Below are 22,727 nucleotides of genomic sequence, written 5' to 3' on the forward strand. Positions count from 1 at the left end.
AAGAATAAAGGTTCTGTTACTTACCGAGATTTGGAGATTGAAGGAAGCCAAATGATAGCTTTAAATTAAAAAAAAAAAAAAAGCAGATTACAATGGAAATTAGTTCAATTGCTTCTGCGATAATACTGCAAGTTTATATTTTACAAGGGAAGTTGAACGGAAACATAGATGCACGGGACAAACTGTTACATGAATTTGTGGTTTGGTTTGAGTTCGTGTTATGCGCTAGGAACTTTTTGTCTTACTATCGATTTATCGATATATTAAAACTGCTAGAAACTGAAGGATGGAGAAAGATGGTGTGCGGTTGTGACTTGTGTAGCAATTAACATACTAAATTTGACGTGTGCCTTTTGCCAGGGGGCGCATCAGTTGTCTGGAAACGTTCAAACTGATTGCACATTTTGACGTACGCATTGCCTGATTTGCTCCATAATCTTGTGGTAATCGACATTTTGGGCTCGGAAATTTAAAAAAAAAAAAAAAAATGAACTTTGTTGTTTCTGTGGGCTCAGTGTTTCGTCGAGGAGACCTTGGTACCCATTCGTATTTTGTACTTTTTAAGTAGAGCCATAAAAAACCGATGGTTCTCTTCGACTAAATGCCAAGGGAAATATCGTAAGAGGATTGTGGCAGCCACATTCACCAATTAATAGGTGAACCTTTTGTGGTGATGATATAAAGATAATGCGAGCCACGGTGGTTCGCCACGTGGCAGATAGGACTCATTGCCACTTCATCCACTCCTTTTCCTAGCCACACTTTCTCCGCAATCCTACCCGTTATTAGCACACCTGCTCTCTCAACATCCTTTAGCCTGCCATTGCATATCATTAGCTCAATACTCTCTACCCCTTCCCCATCACACTGAAAATGGCCTCCACCGCCACTCTCTCCAGCGCCATGGTCAGCACCTCCTTTGTCCGCCGCCAGCCGGTGACAAGCCTACGCTCCCTTCCTACCTTTAGGCAGGCTCTTTTTGGCCTAAAAGCCCAGAGAGGGGGCCGACTTACCATGGCTGCATACAAAGTAACTCTCCTCACTCCTGAAGGACCTTTAGAATTTGAGTGCCCAGACGACGTATACATTCTTGACCAAGCCGAGGAAGAGGGTATTGATATTCCATACTCATGCAGGGCTGGTTCTTGCTCTTCATGCACTGGAAAGGTTACAAAAGGTTCTGTGGATCAGTCTGACGGTAGCTTCCTCGATGATGAGCAGATGGATTCTGGTTTTGTTCTCACTTGTGTCGCTTACCCCACGAGTGATGTTGTCATCGAGACACACAAGGAGGACGATCTCTAAATTTAAAGTGGTTTACCAATTACTATCCTTCGCCTTCTTCCTAATTTATTGTCTGTTACTTTTAGGTTGGTTGGCTTAGTGTAATGGTCAAAGGGTTGTCACTGTCATGTCCCTGAACGAGTTACAACATGTTGTAAGGTTTTTGTTCATTTGTGGTAACGTATGAAATTGTTGTAGCCTTAATTATCTTAAATGTTTTGCTGAGGATCTTTTTGTTCTCTCTCGCTCTCTGTTTGTGTATTATTATGCAGACTGGATTAGTTTTATGAATAATGTAGACTAGTAGTGAGCAAATCAGGTTCACACGTAAAACAAATGGATACTTCAACTGACCATTTACTTAGAGAAATTACCAGTCAAGATGTTATAGAGGGATCAACTGGTTTTCTTGGAACGCCGGATTTTCGGAGTCATGGTTGTTGGATATACTCTGTATGAGCAAAAGCATTGAGAATATTTTTTGTTAATTGCGGGTGAGTTACTGCTATAAAGCTTTCCTGGTGAAAAGAAAACGCCCAAAGCTGTATAGCCATCATAACTCTTTTCTGTGCTCAAGCAAGTTTGTTAATTACTTGAAGCAAGATTTGTTCACTATCTGATACTATTTAATTAGCTTTTTGTAGATCCATCAAAATCTAAACACACGTTTCGCTAAATATAAGGTTATAAAAAAGCAAAAGGTAATAGAAAAATGAAAACTGAACTATGTAAGATAGACCATTCAGGTCCTTTGAAACAACTCATACAGAGTGTCAACCTTCTCTTCTTCTGCAATGTCATCATTCTCGTCTTCATCAATGGTCAGAGGCTGTGATGCATTGATGCTTATAGACTCGGATAAATAGTCCGCCACCCGTGATGAGTATTCACCTTGGGTACGGTTGGAAGTCCCAAGAATGGCCTCTGCTTGTTCTGAGGATGTTATAGTTACTTGATTTAGTGACTCCATGGAAGAGCTTCTGGATAAAGTGCCGGATGCAACTGTGATTTCATCCCTCTCATCATCAACTACTGATTCCAGTGAACACACTGATCTTGCGGTATGCGAGTGCACAGATTCACGTTTAGACTTCTCTTTTACTCTTTTACACCAACTATGAAGTGATTCTCTTACACTCTCAGTAACTAAGGCTTTCTTACATCGGGATCCCATCTGAAAGCACCAACAAGAGTTGAAATGTTAGCATATCATACAGTGCAAAGTAAGCATGTTTACTCTTTTTGTAATGCTAATGCAAGAGCCAAAGTAAAGCTTATTGGTGAAGCAAAAATTGTGAAAGATAACACTGGAGAGTAGGGGGTGAAGAACTTCCAGATTTAGTTAGAAAAGCTTTGAGATTACATTAAAAGAATCATCTCTTTCATTTAAGTTTCCATAAAGAGACGCATGCACTAAGGAATACTTGTCCAAGTTCCTTATCCGGTTCATACAAGCAAACATGACAAATGGTGCAAACATAATGAAAAATTTAAACTTGTATGTGTTAAAGACAGGGAAAAACCTGTGAAACAATTACATTCAGGGGCACTGTGATATAGCTACACCAGAACTGAACAAGAACCCTGCATATACCGCAATTAAAACCACATTATAGTCAAAATATTTTCATGCTTTTCATTAAAGAAGTTTTTGCATTGAAGCTCTCTAATTAAAAGTAAACGTACCCAGAAACTAGGCGGAAGACTATCATAAAATGATTATTCATGAAGCATGACCTCTGCTTAAGTCCCCACTAAACAAATGGAGAAAAGGAAAATAAGCCATCTTCTCAAAATAACTGAAAAGAAGAAGAAGGTGCTGTTGCAAATTGCATGCAACAATCTATTTTTTGTGCATGTAATGCAAGCAGGCAGCACAAAGAGATAGAGAGGTAAATCTTACCAATGACCAGATAAAGGTTGCCATCTCAAAGGCATTCTGCATGAACAAGAAATAATCAGATATAAATACTAACCTGAATCACATGAGAGACATAACATGTAAAGTGTAGATTTTACCTGAAAAATGATAAACTGTATCAACCTGAGTAATATCTCTGGTTTTCCAAACCAAAACAAATCATCGCGTGGTTTGACTTGAGCTCCAGTAGGTGGACCAGTTTGTTCCTTAATTTCAAGTGCTAATGAGGAAACAACATGCTGAAGTTTTGTCCCGACCAGCATCACAAGCTTTGACATGTGAAACAATTTTGTAAGACAAACATTCAGCTAATTGATCCTCTTTCATTGATTAAAATTAATTAAGAATTTCTGTCTTTCTCTCTGAATAATTTGCCAGCAGGAGTCAGTGTACTTACAATAGCAGGGATGAAAGAGAGCCAGAAGTAAATATTTAGCCCTGTAGCACATAAGGCGAAAATAAAGATGGATCAGTGTGTACTGAATCTGGTTACACTCATAGACAATCTTGAAATATTGACAACCAACTTGCACCTTATCTTATTATCAGAAAATTTCTTTGACTCAATAGGCTTTTTTCACCATAATTTTTTGTTTTCTCAAGGATGCAAAACAGGACAGAGGACAACTTTAATGATCAAGGGGGTGCACATTTCTCTTTGCTCCTAGTCTGATGTTTTTATAAAGAATTCATGGGGTCAGGGGAATTTGTCCTCTCTCAATCTGCCTTTGTTTATCTTATGAGCTTGGGAATCCAAAGAAGTAAAACCAAAACATAAAAAGGAGCAATAAAAAATGCATTGCATGTTAAAATGACTAGTTACCGTGAATATTTACAAAGATGCAAGCTATAGCATATCCCCAAAGCGGCCAGCTGCAAAATCAAAATCTCAGTTACAATTGATTTTTATCAGAAATTGTAGAGTTATTGACAACTGTCTTATGAACATCATCAAAATCAGCAACCTGCATTGTAAGTAAAATATGATCCAGAAAGAGCAGTAGTTGTGGTTCATTTGTTATTTTCATTCATATTTTTACCTTCTTTCTCCAGCCTGTATGACAACTATCTTCCTCCCTCGTTCTAGTATATCATTTTGATTTTCTGTTCTGATCTTCTCATTTATAATAACAAATCAACACAACAGCATATACATTATTCATAGCACGCATTTCGTCTTCTTCTTGAAAAGAACTAGGTTATTCATATAGCAGTATTATGAAATTAGGTGAAATAATTTCACTGAACAGCTTTCTGAAAGAAATATAGAAAACTTGCTCGAATTTATGTTTTCCATGGAATGCTTTCCTTGATTTGTTCTGATATGCTCAGCTTCTTTAATAAATTAATCCTCTCACTATCTTCACAATTTTACCATGTAACTTAATCAATGGGAATTATATAAAACCAAATCATAGGACATAGGTTCGAAATTGAAATCCAATTTGTATGAGTACTTACCTAATACCAAGAATGCCATGGAACTCATCTTCCATGCTTCGAACCATATATTTATGGAAATTATAAGAAAGTGGTAGCTTGTGCTTCTGGAAAGTCAATAAGAAAAACAAGCGAATGTGCAACTTAAAATTTATTACAAGAACCATCCAATAGCAAACCAGCAAAGTGAGAAAAATAGGTAACCAAGGGATATTAGATACCCACGGTAATGAAACCCAGACGTAATGCCAGGTAATCTGACTTCTTTATAGAGCTCCTAAATTGTCGTAGAAAGCAAAGCTGCATGTACAGACCACAAAACCAATTACTTAAAGACACAAATCAATCAATATAAAAAAAGTGGGGATGGAATAAAAGAAGAAAGTTGCACATTGACTGTTATAATGAGAGTGAAAAAGTATAAAACTCAATCCTAGTCAACATTCTCGAGTTTTGGGACACTCAGATATATGCTTCTGAGAAGTTAGGATCACCATTCCGGAACAATACTTTTTGGATATACATAGATTTCGGACAGGGTTATCCCTAGAACACAAACAAAAGACACATCTTAAAGCTTAAAAGTTGGATCCTCAGCTAGCAGAATTTTGAGCTTAGTCACCAGGCACATTTCAGCATCAAAGAATCAAACAAGAAAATGAAACAGTATAAAGATGAAAATATCACAGACTAAGGAAATGCAGAATATATGTTTGAGCATGAAAATCACCATCCAAATGAGAATTCGACTCCTGCTCCATGGATGAGATGTGTGATGGAAAACAAAGGTAGATTGTCGCCTCATTACTTTGTTTCTCTTTGCTAATGCCAAAAAAACAATCATAATTGGAAAAAATCATATTGCTGAAAATATGTTGATAATACTGCTAAATAATACCCGTGAAAAAGCAAAGAAGTTGTTTGGAGGAACTGGTGCTGGGCCATGTCTATTACTATTTCGTTACAGACCTTGCAAGCTTCCATCAGCTATGATGCTGGCTTGGTTTTCCCATTTTCTCCAACTATAAATCTACATAGATGTGGAATGAGAATCTATAAACCACTATTCTAATGAAGGAGGCATCACAGATATCATGAAAATAGCATTTTGTAAGATATAAGTGATATGTAACAGTGGAAATGCAACAAACCAAGAAAAAATCATCATTTCACACGCTAAATGATTGTAATAAATCTTCAAAGTCCTAAATCAACCTATAGAAGTTAAGTTAGTCTATTTCATGGCCAGAACATGGTGACTGTTAAAGTTTCAGAGGAAAATTTAAATGTCAGATTCTATCATGCTTGCTATAACTTTTAGTCCATTTGAAAGACAATCAAGGGTGAAAATAATGAGGCATAGCTTGTTTTCATGATAAGCAGAAATGCCCTCTAGTTCACTTAATTCACATGGATGATCTGTTAAGTAGCTTTAATTGGTAAACCTACAAGTGGCATTGGAAAGATAGAGGCTGCACCTTGCTCATAGCCAGGCCAACCGCCAGACAGCTATAGAGGACATGAGTGATGCCAAGAACAAACAAAAACCGGTGGAGTTGCTCAAGACTTTCAAATGATACAAATGGTTCACGACCCTGCATTCAACCATTATCAGTGAGAAATCTAATTCGCTGACAATATACCTACCAAATTTAAAACTAGATGAGTAGAAAGTTACCTCACCACATTGATGTGATGGATGAGAATTTAGTCCTTCTGGAGGAATACCAGTCTCATTTGTGAAAGAGGAAGTACTTTCAAACAACATACTCTTATTTATGTCATAATCCATCTCAGAGCAAATATAGAAGCGACTGGTGAAAAGGGATGAATTTACACAAATCTCAGATATCCCTCGTGCCCATTGTGCCAACAACAAAGATATAAGACCAAGCAGCATCAAGTCTAACATGAAGAAGGGGGAAAAGAAAAAGTCACAAGCATGAAAATCAGAATCTGATATAACTCTCACTTCACGACACTGTAAAACAGTCAGCGACTACTCAAAATAGATCACATAAACCCCAAAACATATATGAGTGACAACAATCAAGTTTCAATCCTCAATCAACAGAGGACCTGACTCACTCACCTTCCTTAATCTTCTCCAGAGAAACAAACAAAGCTTTCCTCCTTGTCTTCTTCAACCACTATACAGAATAGAAAATCAAATTCAGATAAACTGGCAAATTTCTAAGTTTTTTGTTTCGCAGCTTCTCTCTTTCTTTCACTGGGCAATGGACATAAAATAGAAAAGTGAAACAAATGTCCAATCTCCAAAGACCATATTCCCCATTGGTGTTGTTTCCAAATATCAGTAAACATAGCCACAAGCCATATCACTGATCATTTGCAGTTACACACAATCAAACACCAACAGCTGAAAATTCTGCTTTCTCCAATTTTCCTATACTTTTCGTTAACTTCCTCCAAACCTTCTAAAGGTTGTCTCAATGAAAAGTATGAGTGACTATAAAAGCTACTATTGCAATTTCTTACATTCTTTTCAGCAACCGAAGAGTGCATTGTTAGTATTGAAAAGGGAAACAAGCCAAACTAAGTTTTAGTTCGATTTCTCACTTTCCCAGGAAACAAAATAGAAATTAATAACACAAAAATTCCTTCAGAAACCAAGCTGAGTAAAAAAGTGGGTTCCAAACTAAGATTATTCCACTCTGTTTCATTTTTTAGCAGCAACCAGGCAACCAATCTAGAAGAATAGGTAACCTCCCAAATATCAAAGGCAAGCTAAACATCCAAAGTGGTTCAGCACTCAGCAGCCATAAGGAGAGTTTCTTTCATGTTTTCCTACAATTGCCGGAAACCAAACATAACATGACAACTTTCTGAAAACATTTTTCAAACCAAGCCAAATTGTCAACAAATGTGGGTCCCCAACTTATAGAAAAAAAAAAAAGAAACAGAAGAATGATCAAAAAACAGTTTCCCCTTTCATTTCCCACATTTCCCAACCAAAAAGAGAGCTACTGGAAAACTACTTCACTAATTGACAGTAATTACTTACCTTTCCAAATCTATAAATGGAGCGTTCAACCAAAAAACAAACAAAAACCAAAACTGTAATGACAGAAGCAACAGTATAAGTTGGGGTCTCCGCTAAAGACCTCCCTTCCGTTATCAACTTCTCCATGTTTCTTACGTCAACAAGAACTGAACCTTCTACTTCAAATGCCAACACTTTTTTTTCATAGAAGAGAAAAAAGCGAAAAGCTTTCTAGAGAAAATGAAGAACCCAGTTGGCGGAAAGTGAAAGATCCAGGAAACAAGGAAGTGGGCGAGGAACAGCGGGTTTCGGAGGAAGTGAAGAGTTTACTCAAGGTCTTCAGCTGAGAGAACATGGGAAGTGCACAATATTAGTTTAATGATTATTGTTTTGTCTTTGTTTGTGATTTCTTAAACAGACCCACCTTCGTTTTTGCATTGAAATCAATGCAATAATCACTCCTTTTTTATGCTCCACCAAATGCAACCTACCCACATGGGAAGGAATAGGAACTCTCCCTCTCTTTGAGCTTTGAAGATCTTAACTTGGCAGTTGGACACCCTCCTTCTTTAAATAAAATAATAAATACAACTATATATTATAATTATCAGTTAGCAAAAAATTATTGAAGCTTTCCACAAATTAACGTTTGTGATCAGTGGTTCTGCTCATGCATGCAGACTTCAGAAGGATCGAAGAAGGCAAACTTAATTATTTCCTTTTAATAGTTTGAAGGTCCTTGTTGAATACAAATAATTAGGCCATGTGCACAACTTCAATTACATCATTCTTATTATAAGGACTTTCTGTAATTCTATATATTTTGAGTTTGAATGAGTCATTAAATTTATTAAACAACTTCCAGCACTGCTATTCCACCTATTAGCTGAAAATTAAATGAGAGAATTTATTTTATTTGAAAACAAATACAACAACTTCCAACGTCTGCCAGTACCGGGGGGGCTTAATGCCTTACATGAAAATGTGATCATTGTTTCCTTCCTTGGCTAACAGGAAAGTTCTGTTCAGGCTGCTTGTGCCACGAAAAGTTTGCAACTTCTATCCACCATGGATGGACGAAAAACTTCTTCTCCTTCACTGCCCAGTGAGACTTTTCTGTCCCAGCATCTTTTGAAACAACATGTGTAACTGAAAGTTCAGTTTCTGTTGACCAAGTAGCTCCTAACCGCTCTGCCATCTTCCACAGAGGATGAGTATCTGTCCGGAAGTCTGTAGGAAAAGCACGGCTGAAAATAATTTTACACCCTCTAAGCACTTCCTTCCGAACTGTTGTCAACAGCTGCTTTACATCTCTGCGAGCAAGATTGCAATCGAGTTCATCAAAGAACATATGGTGGATTTGCCTAAGTAGTTTAAGAATCGAAGCAAGTGCTCCATCCGGCTCTCTTTCGTCACTCTTCAACTGAGAAAGAGACTTGGAACCTGTAGTCAAATTGGTGACAACTTGAAGCAAAGAAATGATATCTCTCCATCAGTATCAAATTGTCTTTACGCTTCATCCATGCATTTTCTGTATCATAAAGGATCACAACAGCACTCTCTTGCCCTAGCACTACATCAAGACCCTTTTGGTGTTTCTGGGTGCCATCATCTCTTGAAATCACTCTACCATTGAAGTACTCTCTTCTCGGGTCAAGCAGTTTAGCCATTGCTATGCATAGGGTCTATCACCCATTGTCTAAATGTACATCTCAAACATTTCACTTGCTTCTTTGAGAAATTTACGGACAACGGGCCTCAATTTGGTCATCATATGTATAAAGTCCAACACGAAGAGGCTGCCTTATGAAACATCTTGAAGGGAATCAGATTGGCCCATCAAATATTCTTCCTCAGGTGTTAGCTGCAACAGCTGAGTAGAATTAATCAGTGTGTGATCCAAATCAAGAACTAAACAAAGCTTCTTATGCGTAATCGATCAATTTCATCGTTACCAAGCCTTAAAACCTTATGTATATACCCAAATGTTACACCAAATTCATCATCCAACCTTTTCCTCCAAAGGATGCACATTTGTCCAAAAGAACCCCGACGCGTACATACATTCTTCTTCAAGATTATTTCTATCAAACCCTGAGAGGTTGGACCCCGAGGTTCTTCTAAGTCTTCCAACTTCTCGATCTTGCACCTTTTGTTCCTTTTGACTATCAAGGTCATCATCATTATCATTATCACCATCAGCTTCTTCATCTTCTTCGTCCGGTGAAAAACCTGAAGAACCGACTTCCAACTCAGCATCAAGCAATGCGGCAAAGTCATCGCTGCAAGACGAGTGTACTGGGGAATCAGTTACGAAACTCATAGTTGCAAAGGACAGACACCTTGTATAATGAAAGGGGTGCAGATACGGTTCTCAACGGTACACAGCCCTCGGGAAATATGTGTGAGGCGGTGGCTGGAATGGCAGAGGGGGCACGGCTGGTATTTACACATGAGAGAATTTTTTAACATGAAACTTTCTGTAAAAATGTAATCAAAAAAATCAAGTTTATATCTTGGGCTTAATTGCATTAATGGGCTTGGGCCCTTTTTCAAATAAGAAAAAACATGTGGCCCTAAATTGACATTTGCCCAAACCAAATCAGTATTGTACAATTCCGTATTTCACCTTCTCGACACTCTCACTCTCTCTCTAGAAAGTTCCCTAAACCCTGTAAAACCCTAGCGCTTTGTGTCTCTACCACCGAAACCTTAGCCATGGCTCTGCATCCACTTCGCCTCCGTCGGACACTAACTACTCTGACTACCCTCCACCGTACTCTCTCCATTCCCAACCCTGCTGTCCCTACAATTACAGCCACCATTTCCAATTCCACCCGTACTCCATTATCATCAACAACATCATCCTTCGGTATCTTTCAATCTCGATGGTTCAAATCGTCGGGGGGTCCACTTTCATCTCCGAGACAGTACAAACTATACAAAGAAGGGGATGAGATAACCGAAGACACGATTTTATTCGAAGGCTGCGATTACAACCATTGGCTCATCGTCGTTGATTTCCCCAAAGATAATAAGCCTCCCCCTGAAGGAATGGTCCGTACTTACGAGCAGATTTGTGCTCAAGGCCTCGGCATCAGGTCCCTTTTATCTCTCTTTTATCCTTGAGTTTTGCCCAATTATTGGAAATAAATTTGTAGCAGTTTTTTTTATTGGGCATTTTGTTTGATTGGTTAACTTGAGGTAGCCTTGATGTTAGAATCTTTAGTTTTTAGTGGGTGGTAAATGGGTTTGCTGATTTTGGATTAATTTGTTTCAGCGTGGAGGAGGCGAAAAAAAGAATATATGCGTGTAGCACAACTACTTATGAAGGTTTTCAGGTTTTAATGTCTGAAGAAGAGTCTGAAAAGTTTCATGGTCAGTTTTTACAGCTTATGATATCATATTACTCCCAAAAAATTATTCGTTTTAAAGATTTTGATATTTGTGTTTGAGAGAAAATGAAAGAAAGATTCTGACTTTTGAAGTTTTTGGTATAAACAGATGTACCCGGGGTTGTTTTTGTATTGCCAGACTCTTATATTGATCCAGTAAAGAAGGAGTATGGAGGTTAGGAGTTTTCCTTTTCTGATATCCCCATTCTGTTTTACGTTATTGGCTGATTTTATCTGAATGGTACATACTACATTGTGAAGCGTTTGACCTTGGAGTTGAATATTTTGCTGTGACTGCCAGGCGACAAATATGAAAATGGTGTTATCACACCAAGACCACCCCCTGTTCAGTATGGTAGACACCAAGGTGGTAGGTTCCGTCAAAATAATAGAAATCCTGACCAACCAAGGTATGATCGACAAGGAAACCCAATGCAAAACCAGCAAGGAAATTCACCATACAATCAGCAGGGATTTGTGCAAGGGGATGGAAGGAACTATAGGCCTCCACAAAATTATCCACCTCAACAAAATTATGGTCAGCAGCCACCAATGAACAACAGGGATGCTCCACAAGGAAGTGATCCTTCATACCAGGGCAGTTACAACCAAGGAGGGCAGGTAAATTATATGTCCCAAGAGCGAAGGGACTTCTTTCAGAAAGATGGGCACAATTATGTGCCTCCTGAGCAAAGGGATTCCAGAGGAGATCAAAGGAACTTTGCTTCCACACAAGGTGGGAATTATGGGCAGGGACCAAGTTCTGGCTATGGGCAGAATTTTGGGCAAGGGGCAAATCCTGGCTATGGGCAGAATTTCGGGCAAGGAGCAAATCCTGGCTATGGGCAGAATTATGGGCAAGCAAATCCTGGTTATGGGCAGAATTATGGGCAAGGAGCAAATCCTGGCTATGGACAGAGTTATGGGCAAGGATCAAATCCTGCGTCTGGTCAGAACTATGGGCCAGGAGCAACTGCTGGCACTGGGCAGGGTTATGGGCAGAGAACAAATGCTGGGGATGGACAGACTTACCCGGGACATGGAGCTGGTCAAGGGTTCTCACAGGCAGAGCAGAGAAATGTGCAAGGAGAGCCAACCGGATCAATGGGACAAGGAGGGATGCAACAAGTAAGGCATTCCTTTTAAATCAATTTGAACTTTTGGATAAAACTCATAAATTGATGCTGAGCAGCATTTCTGAGTTGCACTTTCCTTTGAGCCATATCAGGTGCTCTGCAATATTTGTTAATAGAAGTTGCTTGTTTCTGCAGGGAAGATACTGAAAGATTTCAAACGGTTCTTTGAGATGATTGGGAGAATGGACGTGCAAAGGAGTCATGGTGTCTTTTCTTTCTCTCTTTAAGAGTTACCTATAGCAGTTTCTGTTATCTGTCGTGGTAAATAGTCGACTGTTTTGTCTTAGATCAGTTTTCTGACTGTGAAGTTCGAGCTTGTAGCATCCCCTATTTGGTTAAGAGCTTGGACTAGAATTTTATCATCAAATCAAAATGTGATTTTGCCTTCTTGTTTCTGCCTTTTCATTATCAGAAAATGTAGGAATTTCCTCCTATCGTCCGTATGAATCTCTCTTCTTGAAGAAAATTCTGCATGGAGGCTGCCATTTAACATTTCTCTCTGGATATTTCTGTCACCCGAGATGAGCCATTGTAAATTACTTTTTTATTGGGAAAAAAACCACTATGATTCGGCATTCATAAGTTGTAATTGATTATCATTATATTATACATTGTGTACTTTTCCAATTCGTCTTCACCAAAAATATCAGAGACAATAGAATCGAAAGTAGAGAACCCAATTAACAACAAAGAAGAGGAAACCATACATATAGTGGTGCTAGTACCGCGTAAGAGCACGTGGAAGATCCCATTCGTGCATTGAACGCAACCTAAACTCATCAACATCAACCCCATCGTCGTTCTCCTTGCCGAATAACGTGAACGGAATAGGCGCTTTTCTTTGTGCTCGAGTTGTGAGTCTCGTATCCGCTGCTTTGTCTTTCTCTTGGGAAAGAATGATCCTATCGTTAATTTTGATACCCTTCTTTTTAGTATATGGAAGCCAACCTGAAGAGGGAACCTGGCCAGCTTTTTTCCTTTTGGATGGGCCAAGTTTCCATGATTTTTTGGTCCACCAAATTCAAAAGCTTTCAGATCCTTCATCGGAAATGATGGAGCAGTTGAGGCACTTGAGAGTTATAATATGCTTGATCAGTCTTTTTGTTTATTGATTTCTGGGGTTGGGTTTTGCCAAAAGACTGAAGTCTCCAAGTGCATTTTCCTCGGAGAAAATCCTTGTCACACTTAAACTTGAGGATTAAGGACTGGTCCACGCTGTATGGAAAGGTTCCAAGGAAATGGAATAGTAGTTTGAGTACCCACCTTAATTTTTCACTATCACTACTATTTGTGATTAAAAGCATTTCTTTTTCACGTCCAATGGGTGGAGAAAACGAAATATGGAATTGGAAGGGCAAGAGGTTCAATATGAAGGACTGATGAAGGCTTGTCCTGTCTTCCTAAGTCAGGTGAAGAAAGACATCATAATTCATAATTTTGGCAAAATGTTTAGAAAAATCGACATTTGTTCTATGGGAGGGAGGGGAACATCCAAATTCCAATCAGGCGTTTAGTTCGGGTAAGCAAGGGTGTTCGTTAGTTAGGGAGAATGGGTTCCAAGTTCCAACCGAAACCATTCTTTGCCTTATATTTCCCGCCATATTCGCTTCAACTCTCTTAAAACAAAGCCCAAAGGAAATTGTGGCTGAAGCAATCCCCCTTCCACTATGTTCCTCTTCTCCTCTACTCTTCTTCAGGTGATTCTTTCCCAAGAATGATCTTAATGCTATAGTTAATGCAAAATATTAAATATGCAATCCATAACTTTAAGTGGGTTAGTTCCTTTTATTTGTGTTTGATTTTGAATTCTGTTGCCTTTGATTCTGGTGGTTCTAATATTGACAAATTGCCAATACAAAGTTTTGATTTTTGTTTGGTAAGTTTGATCTATTACTTGTAATTTTTCCCATAAGTTGATAAACCCTTTTTCTTTTATTTTTTCATCTTTTTTATGATTATGGTCAAATTAGGATCAGAAAATATGCTTATATGAAAATGATCTGACATGTTCCATTTTTTATGAAATTACAGCAGATAAGTATCCATCATTTGCAAGGCCAGAATTGAATGTCTGCATTATCCTGGATGTCCAATTTTGGCCCTTTTATGTAACTTTAAATTAAGGCAAATTGTTTACTTCAACTATACTGCCTATGCAAGGGTATATTATGTGCATTTCATCAATGAGAGTCTGCGCTCATTATGTTCAAGATCCTTTTTATATTTGTGTATGCAGAAAGTACAAATTTTTCTGTATTCCTCCAATGGATGTGTGTGTGTATGCCAGTGCTTGAGTGATAGTGCTGTCAAATCTAAATCCTTTTTCTTATTAGCAAGGATAATTCTTGGATCAGCTTGCAGAACAGGGCCTCTGAATAATGGTTCTGGAAAATAAAAAAATTTCTCGAATATTTCATTATGTTTGACTGCTTGATTGTGATGATTAACAGATTGCATCCTTCAAACATGAGGTTTTTGTTCAATTAGAGATGCTCGTTAGCTTTCAGATATAAGTATCATATGTTAAAAGGACTTGATGGATCTTCTTTGAGTTAAGACTCCAGACAAAGAATTCCACTTCTCTCGCACTCCTAAAGTTTATTATGGCTTGATGTTCTTGGTTCAGGTTTGGCAAAATTGAGATGCTTCAGCAATTTGTTATTTGCTTAATTCCCTAGTCAGAATGGGTCGTGACAGTACTGGAAGCAGCAGGGCCATTGGGGAAACCACTTTTCTTCATGGTGAACTTGACTTGTGGATTATAGAGGCTAAATCTCTTCCAAATATGGATTTAGCTTCAGAAAGAATGAGGAGATTTTTCACTATGTTTGGAACTTGTGACACTTACTTTCGAAAAAAACCTAAGGCCTCGGGCAGGCAGTCTATGATTACCAGTGACCCTTATGTATCTGTTTGCCTTGCAGGGGCTACAGTTGCTCAAACTAGAATAATTGCCAATTGTGAGAACCCCCTGTGGGATGAACATTTCATTGTGCCAGTTGCACATCCTGTAGTAAAAATTGAGTTTCATGTTAAGGATAATGATGTTCTTGGTGCTCAACTTATAGGAGTAGTTGAGATAGCTGTTGAAAAAGTCCTTCCAGGACATGAAATTAATGATTGGTTCCCCATTATTGGTCATTTTGGGAATTGTTTGAAACCCTATCCTGAAATTCATGTTTCTCTTCAGTTTAGGCCAATGAGACAAAACCCTCTATATCAACATGGCGTTGGGACTGGACCAGATTACATGGGAGTCCCCAATACGTATTTCCCTCTCCGTAAAGGAGGAAGTGTGACCCTTTATCAAGATGCTCATGTACCTGATTCTTTGCTACCTGAAATTTTACTTGATGGTGGAAAAGTTTATCAGCAAGGCAAATGCTGGGAAGACATATGCCATGCCATTCTAGAAGCACATCACCTCATATATATAGTTGGTTGGTCTGTCTATCATCCTATAAAACTTGTGAGGGAACCAACAAAGCCTTTACCTAATGGAGGGCAGCTTTCTTTGGGAGAGTTATTGAAATACAAGTCGCAAGAAGGGGTCCGTGTGGTTATGCTGATATGGGATGATAAAACTTCGCATGACAGGGGTCTCTTGAAAACGGTACAGTTCATGACTAATCAACATTTCTAGTAGTTTGTATTTGCAATTTATAGTATCATTTAGCTTCATGTTAGAGAGCATTTTTTCCATAATATTGGGCTAAGTCATGTAACCTAATAGGTAAATAAGCATTTTAAACTGATTTTGTGAGCAATTTTTATGTTCAAGCATGATTTTTCAGTGAAATTAAATATCCACTCTTTCCCAAAAAAAAAAAAAAAACCACAAGTTGACAGAAGAGATTGATTTAATCGCAGTTGATGTCATTTCTATGAATAAGCTTACACAAACCCTTGAAGCGTTTTTGTAATGTTATTGCTGCATTCCCAAACCACTCTTAACCTATGTACACCACTTAAGCAGATAAACCGGTGGAATGATATATTCATTTGCAAGTTTTATTTAGCCATAGATGCATCATGAATGATGTTAGCCTTGAATGCAGGTAGGTGTTATGCAGACTCATGATGAAGAGACTAAAAGATTTTTCAAACACTCAAGTGTTCGTTGTGTGCTTGCTCCTCGTTATGCAAGCAACAAGCTTAGTTTTTTCAAGCAACAGGTAAGGAACTTATTTCTTTGAATTTGGAACCATGTATTAGTAATGTGACTCTGCTTCTGTTTACTGCTTGGATGCTAGTTTATTCATGAAAGATTTTTACTATTATGTATTGGTCATATCTAGATGGCTACACAGTTGATTTGTTGTTTTATCCATGGCTTGAATGGTTCCTTCTAGTCCAGGTTGTGGGAACCCTTTTCACACATCATCAGAAATGCGTGCTTCTTGACACCCAAGCTTCAGGAAATAATCGGAAAATAACTGCTTTCATTGGTGGTCTAGATTTATGTGATGGCAGATATGACACCCCTGAGCACCGTCTCTTTCGTGATCTTGACACTGTCTTCAAGGATGATTTTCATAATCCAACATTTCCTGTGAGTGGTTTTCTCCTCAGCAAACTTTCTGCATGATCATGAGTACATTAACATTTCTGGTTGATACTGGTTTCTGCCCTGCAAACATGGGGGTTTAGAACAGTTTTTTCTTTTTGTCAGATTACAGAAATACAATGGGATTAACAGAGGATGAAGTTTCTTTACCTTGAATTTCTTTTAATTAATGGATCTTTTATATTTTCATGTAAAATGTTTTCAATGTAGGATTATAGTCTTATTCAAAAGAAAACCTTGCATTCTGCGAATGCTTTGAGTCTGATAAACATATGAACTTATCTACTACGAGCAAGTTGTTAGCTACTATGTTTTATTCTCGTAGATCTATGATGCCATTGCCTAGCCCACCTTGATATTCTAGAAGTTCGGGTGGTCTTGTAATATGGTTCTGGGAAGAGAATTGCAGACAAGGAAGGAGCAGAGAGTGGTAAACTGAAGAGTCAATAGCTGGTAGATGGATTGTTGAAGAAAGGTTCTTGGGGAAAACAGAAAAAGTAGCTGGCAGGTTGACCGACATAACTGAAGATATTTTCATATGCGTCATGGGGTGCATTAAGATATACATACTTAAATCTGATTTTGGATGGGAAGCAGATTGATACGGTGCATAGAAAGATTGGCAACTTGAACAGGGAATTTGACTTCTCACTTGAAGTCTTTGAATTTCAAGCTGTAGTTTACCTAAAATTTACTAGTGGTAATAAAGAAATCTCATATCTGTTAAGTTAGGGTGTCATAGACACATAAACATAGTAAGGGCCACTCCACCTATTATCAATTGGTTTTAGGTTGGATGCCCATCTAAAATTTAACATGGCATCAGGTGCTGCCCCCCGTTATTGTCCCCTCCATGATGAGTTGGCACATGTTAGATCTGTTGTCCCTACACATGAGGGGGAGTACATCTGTTAAGTTAGGCCTATCCTAAGCACATAAAACATAGTATTAGGTTAGATGGCCATCCTAAAAACTAAACATGATATTAAATTTTCATAATCCAATAAAGTTTGACAACATAAAAGAAAATTTCTTGGTATTAGCATTAGTGTGTTGGACCAAAGGTGTAAATTTTTTAGTTATTTTGCTGGAATGGACTTAGCTGATGAAGACGTTTTTCTTCATGGTGTTTAATTGTTTAAATAGGCTTTGGAGGGCAAGGTGGGGATAGAGATATGACATTAGTTATATTTTCCTGTGGTAAAACTTGAAAGATAGACAAGGACTTCTACGATTAGTATAGTGATTAACATCAATTTAGTTTTAATCAATTATCCAAGATGCTTGAGCATATCTTTGCTGGTCCTTTAGGTAATCATGCAGTTGTTCAAGCGTAAGGCTACATGCTCATATAAGCTTACTGTCTGGTGTACTAAGGTTCCCTAGTTTTGTATTCTCCTTCACTTTGTGTTGGAAACTGAAAGATAACTGTCATGTCAATGTTAAATGGCATATTGCTTTTCAAAAAAAAAAAATGTTAAATGGCATATTTAGGTGATAATGATTGAGTGTCCACCATGCATCTAGCTATTTCACTGGTACATGGTGTTGTTTCTAGATTGCTGCTTGAAGAAATTTCTGTCATATTCTGTGGAATTGGTTTTGACAGTGGTACTCTTGACGTATAGTCTAATGCCCAAAGCCCGAGGCAACCGTGGCATGATCTACACTGCAAAATTGAGGGTCCTGCTGCATATGATGTATTGACTAACTTTGAACAAAGATGGAGAAAGGCTGCAAAATGGCGTGACTTCAAGCTAAGAAAGGTCACTCCTTGGCACGATGAGGCCTTGATAAGGGTAGATCGTATTTCATGGATAATATCTCCCTCTCCTGGTTCTGATGGAGACAAAATTGTGCGTGTTTGTGATGAAGAGGACCCTGAGAATTGGCATGTGCAGGTTGGGCAGAATAAGTCTTATAAAATAACATCAACCCCTTCTATTTTTCTTGATGAGAGTCTATACCATTGTGATTAATGTTAATTCTCATTTTGGTAGGTATTCCGGTCTATCGATTCCGGATCTGTAAAAGGATTTCCAAAGGATGTTAAGCAAGCTGCAGCTCAGGTTAGAAACTGGCCTATTATAGTGCCTTATGTTATGTACAGTCTTCTTAGTTGTTACCAGGTATATTTAGCTTGTGTTTTAAGTTTTACATCCATGTGAAACCCTGTTGCAAATGAACTTACATCAGTAACCTTGTTATTCTGATTTGTATTTTTCTGCAGAATCTTGTCTGTGGAAAGAACTTGAAAGTAGACAGGAGCATCCATGCAGCTTATATAAAAGCAATAAGGTCGGCACAACACTTTATATATATAGAGAATCAATATTTCCTCGGGTCTTCATATTATTGGCCATCATACAAAAATGCAGGTAAACAATCGTAGACTAGTATCACCTCTTCTCCATTTTTTTCTTTTGGCGGGTGGATTGGGGATTAGTCTTTGGAGGAAAGGTGCAGCTACCATTTAGCTGTGGCTTGGTCCACCTCCTTCTCCAGTTAGGTGTGAACAAGTATGCACATCGATTGGAATTTATCCTTTATTTCTATATGTTGTGATATAATTACGATCTGATATTATTTTGATGGTAATTGGTGTATTCTATATCCTCCAACCAACTTCAGAACAATAAAACCAGTGGACTTTCGTCCAGATAGCCAAAAGATGCATGACTACTATGTAGGTTCTGAGATAACCATCCCTTATTTTCCTTTTCTTATATGAGTACATTTGGCATGTATATGCATTAGGCCAAAAAGAATTAGAGTAATTGCATTGTTTGTTCTTTTTGCAGCTAGCATTGCTTGGTTTTTTTCTTATAGTCTCAGTGGTAGCTTAGTTGTAAGATAATTAACAATTGATCTTGAGCTGTCTTTAATCATTTTTGGTTCATTTTTGTTTGGGTTTCCCCTGCTAACATCTGTGATTTTTACATAAGTTTGACATGCTTATAATTTTACTCTGATTTTTGGGCAAGCTAAATTAAGCCTTTCAGTTCTTTGTGGCATTTAAGATGTATGAATCTTTAATGGGAATTTTTTTTTATATAAGCAGGTGCTGATAACTTAATCCCTATGGAATTGGCTCTGAAAATTGCCAGCAAAATCAGTACAAATGAGCGTTTCTCCGTGTATATAGTGATACCTATGTGGCCAGAGGGTGTGCCAAATAGCAATGCTGTGCAGGAAATATTATTTTGGCAGGTTCTCTAATTTCTTCAAATTAAGAATTATGCCCTACAAATTCGAACTTTCACTGTCAACCAAAATAGGAAGTTTTGAAATGTGGTTGATCTGTGGCTCCATAATTTTCTGCATAGCAAAATTTGGATCTCATGATACTTTGAATTTTCTATTGACCACTTTGTCCTTTAGCTGTTGAGTAATGTTGGTGTCAAGTTCATTTCGCTCAAACTCTTATGTTTGTTTGCAAACGCAAAACATATCCAAATTTTCTTGAATTAATTCTGTTTTGAGAAGGTGCATGTGGACATAGAAATCATGCTCAACAAAGCCTATAATTTAAAGGATGTGCACTTCACATACGTGGAGGGGATAAACTAAACCTAGAACATTAAAGAATATCCAATGCCAATTTAGCTTGTTTGAAGTAGCCTGTAACATAGAATCGTAAGGACCTCTATGATTATTTATGGTTCCAGCATTACCAAGGAATTTTCTGTAGAAAAGAACTAACACCAGTTTTATCCATTTCTTGGTGCGTTCTTTTCTTCATTGCCTTGTTGAGGATCTAAGAAATTATAGAAGTTTGGTTTACTTCTTGAGTGGCTGCAAAATTAAGACCCAGAAGCAGACTGAACTGTTGGTTTCCTGGCTTGAGTGGTGCATTTACTATTGAAAAGAAAATGCAAAATATTATATGATAGTTTTAGATTCCCCAAGGTAGGGAGGAGGGAAGAAAAAGCTATGTCTTCATTAAGCTCTTATGTGCAAATTAGCAAATTGCATTTCTGCATGTTATTTCTTATCCATGTCGAAACCTTTTGGATAACATGTTGGCAAGTCGCAAGTTATCATAATATCTATGCTTTATTTGATGTTTAAATGCACTCAGGGACAAACAATGGCTGTAATGTACTCAATCATTGCACAAGAACTCGAAAAATCAGGCCTTTCCGATCAATATCATCCACAAGATTATTTGAACTTCTATTGCCTCGGTAAGCGTGATCCTTCCTCTTCAGAAAGTTCATCTCAGGTAAATCAGCAAACAGATAACCGTGCACTGGTAAGCTATTTTTATCTCCTCTGAGAATTATATGAGGTTGCTACTACAAAAATCTTTATGATGACTTTAGGTTGTGGTTAAAATTCAAAATGTACGTTATATTTTCTGGCAATCAAAGTAAAATGGCTTCCAAAATGGAATGCAGCTAATTATCCAATTCCTAATGTTAATGATGTGACACCCTCCAAAGTGTGGCTGATTGACAGGGTGTATTGTGCTGTTGTTTTGCCACATGACTGAAGCTAAACTTGTTTTATGCATAGCATTACCTCTGGATTTGATGTCAACTTGCCTTCTATCAAGCAAGAGTGTCCTCCTATAGCATAATAATACCTTTTATTTAATGAATAGGTTTTTTTCTTTGATCATCTGTATTCGATAAACTTTAGAAATTTCTTATATATTTTGACAGGCATTGGCTCAAGAGTTCCGCAGATTCATGATTTATGTCCATGCCAAAGGGATGATAGTTGATGATGAGTATGTGATCATGGGATCAGCAAACATTAACCAGAGATCCTTGGATGGTTCAAGGGACACAGAAATAGCTATGGGTGCTTACCAACCGAATTACACATGGGCAGCAAAGAAATCCCACCCACATGGCCAGGTTTGGGATTCTGGCTCTGTTCACTTTTGAATACTCGAGAATGCCAGACAACAGGCAGTAATTTATATATACTACTATTTTTTTTTTTTGGTTTATTTGTTTTAGCATATGCTTCAAAGGAAACAAAATGGCATTGGAGCATGGAGAATAATATCTCTGGGGTATAAAATATATTTAATGTTTGCCTAAATTCCTGTTTAGATTTATGAGTTGCACCAGTATTGTTGGATGTAGGTTTATGGTTATCGGATGTCTCTGTGGGCTGAACACCTTGGCAAACTGGAGGATACTTTCCGGGAACCACAAAGCCTGGAATGTATAAAGCTTGTTAACAAGATTGCCAAACGTAACTGGAAATCATTTGTGGATGATGATTACAGAGAAATGAGGGGACACTTGATGCTGTATCCAATTAAAATCAGAAGAAACGGGACGGTTGGTCCATTGCCAGGTTATGAAACGTTTCCTGATATCGGTGGTAAAGTTCTTGGAGCATCCACCAATCTTCCTGATGTTCTAACAACTTAACACAAGTGTAAGCTCCAATAAGTTTTAGTAACAAAACATATACTTCCACCTTAATACAAAGATTGAAGGATGTAGCATTACTGGAAAGTTAAAAAGAGAGGATAACAAGTCAGGCATTCATGTGATGATCACGTTGTAATGATTGTTAAGACCTGAAAAGAAACCTTTGTCTAGTTGCAGCAGCAGGCAGCTGTGATGATTGCCTTTTCTTGCTTATTTTGTTGTATGTCCATTGACGGAAAACAACTTGTACAAATTGAATTCGTGCTCTCCTGTCTTGACATTAATAGTGATTCCATGAATCAGTTTTGAGAATTTAGACCCAACTAATGAACTGTGCTGGCTTATTACTGGCACATAATTGATATCAGCCCCGGTTTTCATATTTATTTATATTTTTTTTTTTGGCATTTGTTTGTATAAATATTAGAAAACCAATATTTAGTACCTATTAGGTATTAAGTTACTCAACTTGTCACCGTTCAAAGACCGCATAGCGCAGTGGATTAGCGCGTCTGACTTCGGATCAGAAGGTCGTGGGTTCGACTCCCACTGTGGTCGTTATTTTTTGGGCCTTTTATGTTCTC

The 22,727-nt window shown here is 37.9% G+C and overlaps 4 protein-coding genes, 1 non-coding gene and 1 pseudogene across 5 annotated transcripts; 4 read left to right on the forward strand and 2 right to left on the reverse strand.

Annotated features, from left to right (window-relative positions):
* On the forward strand, positions 773-1,524 carry LOC18607827 (ferredoxin-A). The gene has a single exon (XM_007042208.2). It carries the CDS (start codon positions 874-876, stop codon positions 1,303-1,305), a length of 432 nt encoding a protein of 143 aa, XP_007042270.2. The 5' UTR covers positions 773-873; the 3' UTR covers positions 1,306-1,524.
* LOC18607828 (MLO-like protein 4) lies at positions 1,380-8,090 on the reverse strand. The gene is made up of 16 exons (XM_007042210.2): positions 8,074-8,090; positions 7,671-7,992; positions 6,738-6,795; positions 6,324-6,550; positions 6,124-6,240; positions 5,615-5,675; positions 5,376-5,467; positions 4,871-4,945; positions 4,667-4,752; positions 4,029-4,078; positions 3,603-3,643; positions 3,304-3,474; positions 3,188-3,223; positions 2,971-3,038; positions 2,808-2,868; positions 1,380-2,458 (listed from the first exon to the last, which is right to left on the reverse strand). Exons 2-16 carry the CDS (start codon positions 7,794-7,796, stop codon positions 2,027-2,029), a joined length of 1,701 nt encoding a protein of 566 aa, XP_007042272.2. The 5' UTR covers positions 7,797-7,992; positions 8,074-8,090; the 3' UTR covers positions 1,380-2,026.
* Positions 8,540-10,088, reverse strand: LOC18607829 (annotated as a pseudogene).
* Positions 10,257-12,672, forward strand: LOC18607830 (multiple organellar RNA editing factor 1, mitochondrial). Its single transcript, XM_007042212.2, has 5 exons — positions 10,257-10,750; positions 10,930-11,027; positions 11,154-11,219; positions 11,346-12,172; positions 12,316-12,672. Exons 1-5 carry the CDS (start codon positions 10,368-10,370, stop codon positions 12,325-12,327), a joined length of 1,386 nt encoding a protein of 461 aa, XP_007042274.2. The 5' UTR covers positions 10,257-10,367; the 3' UTR covers positions 12,328-12,672.
* Positions 12,911-22,459, forward strand: LOC18607832 (phospholipase D delta). The gene is made up of 11 exons (XM_007042216.2): positions 12,911-13,877; positions 14,807-15,793; positions 16,239-16,355; positions 16,538-16,732; positions 18,376-18,648; positions 18,748-18,816; positions 18,978-19,125; positions 19,809-19,957; positions 20,829-21,002; positions 21,415-21,612; positions 21,847-22,459. The coding sequence occupies exons 2-11, from the start codon at positions 14,864-14,866 to the stop codon at positions 22,138-22,140; spliced, it is 2,547 nt and encodes an 848-aa protein (XP_007042278.2). The 5' UTR covers positions 12,911-13,877; positions 14,807-14,863; the 3' UTR covers positions 22,141-22,459.
* Positions 22,628-22,701, forward strand: TRNAR-UCG. The gene has a single exon. It is a non-coding gene; the product is annotated as a tRNA-Arg (tRNA).

The sequence above is a fragment of the Theobroma cacao genome, chromosome 2 (assembly GCF_000208745.1).
Source record: "Theobroma cacao cultivar B97-61/B2 chromosome 2, Criollo_cocoa_genome_V2, whole genome shotgun sequence".
NCBI classification, from domain to species: domain Eukaryota; kingdom Viridiplantae; phylum Streptophyta; class Magnoliopsida; order Malvales; family Malvaceae; genus Theobroma; species Theobroma cacao.

What these genes read in the sequence shown, in the direction of transcription:
- LOC18607828 (XM_007042210.2), bottom strand. Translation starts at nt 7,796, where the DNA reads ATGGAGAAGTTGATAACGGAAGGGAGGTCTTTAGCGGAGACCCCAACT. An exon ending in CATGGCATTCTTGGTATTAG is followed by an intron (nt 4,079 to 4,666) that starts GTAAGTACTCAT and finishes TTGATTTTGCAG; the next exon opens with CTGGCCGCTTTGGGGATATG. An exon ending in GTCTTCCGCCTAGTTTCTGG is followed by an intron (nt 2,869 to 2,970) that starts GTACGTTTACTT and finishes CGGTATATGCAG; the next exon opens with GGTTCTTGTTCAGTTCTGGT.
- LOC18607832 (XM_007042216.2), top strand. Translation starts at nt 14,864, where the DNA reads ATGGGTCGTGACAGTACTGGAAGCAGCAGGGCCATTGGGGAAACCACT. An exon ending in AAACAGATAACCGTGCACTG is followed by an intron (nt 21,003 to 21,414) that starts GTAAGCTATTTT and finishes ATATTTTGACAG; the next exon opens with GCATTGGCTCAAGAGTTCCG. An exon ending in AATCCCACCCACATGGCCAG is followed by an intron (nt 21,613 to 21,846) that starts GTTTGGGATTCT and finishes TGTTGGATGTAG; the next exon opens with GTTTATGGTTATCGGATGTC.
- LOC18607830 (XM_007042212.2), top strand. Translation starts at nt 10,368, where the DNA reads ATGGCTCTGCATCCACTTCGCCTCCGTCGGACACTAACTACTCTGACT. An exon ending in GCTCAAGGCCTCGGCATCAG is followed by an intron (nt 10,751 to 10,929) that starts GTCCCTTTTATC and finishes AATTTGTTTCAG; the next exon opens with CGTGGAGGAGGCGAAAAAAA. An exon ending in AGTAAAGAAGGAGTATGGAG is followed by an intron (nt 11,220 to 11,345) that starts GTTAGGAGTTTT and finishes TGTGACTGCCAG; the next exon opens with GCGACAAATATGAAAATGGT.
- LOC18607827 (XM_007042208.2), top strand. Translation starts at nt 874, where the DNA reads ATGGCCTCCACCGCCACTCTCTCCAGCGCCATGGTCAGCACCTCCTTT.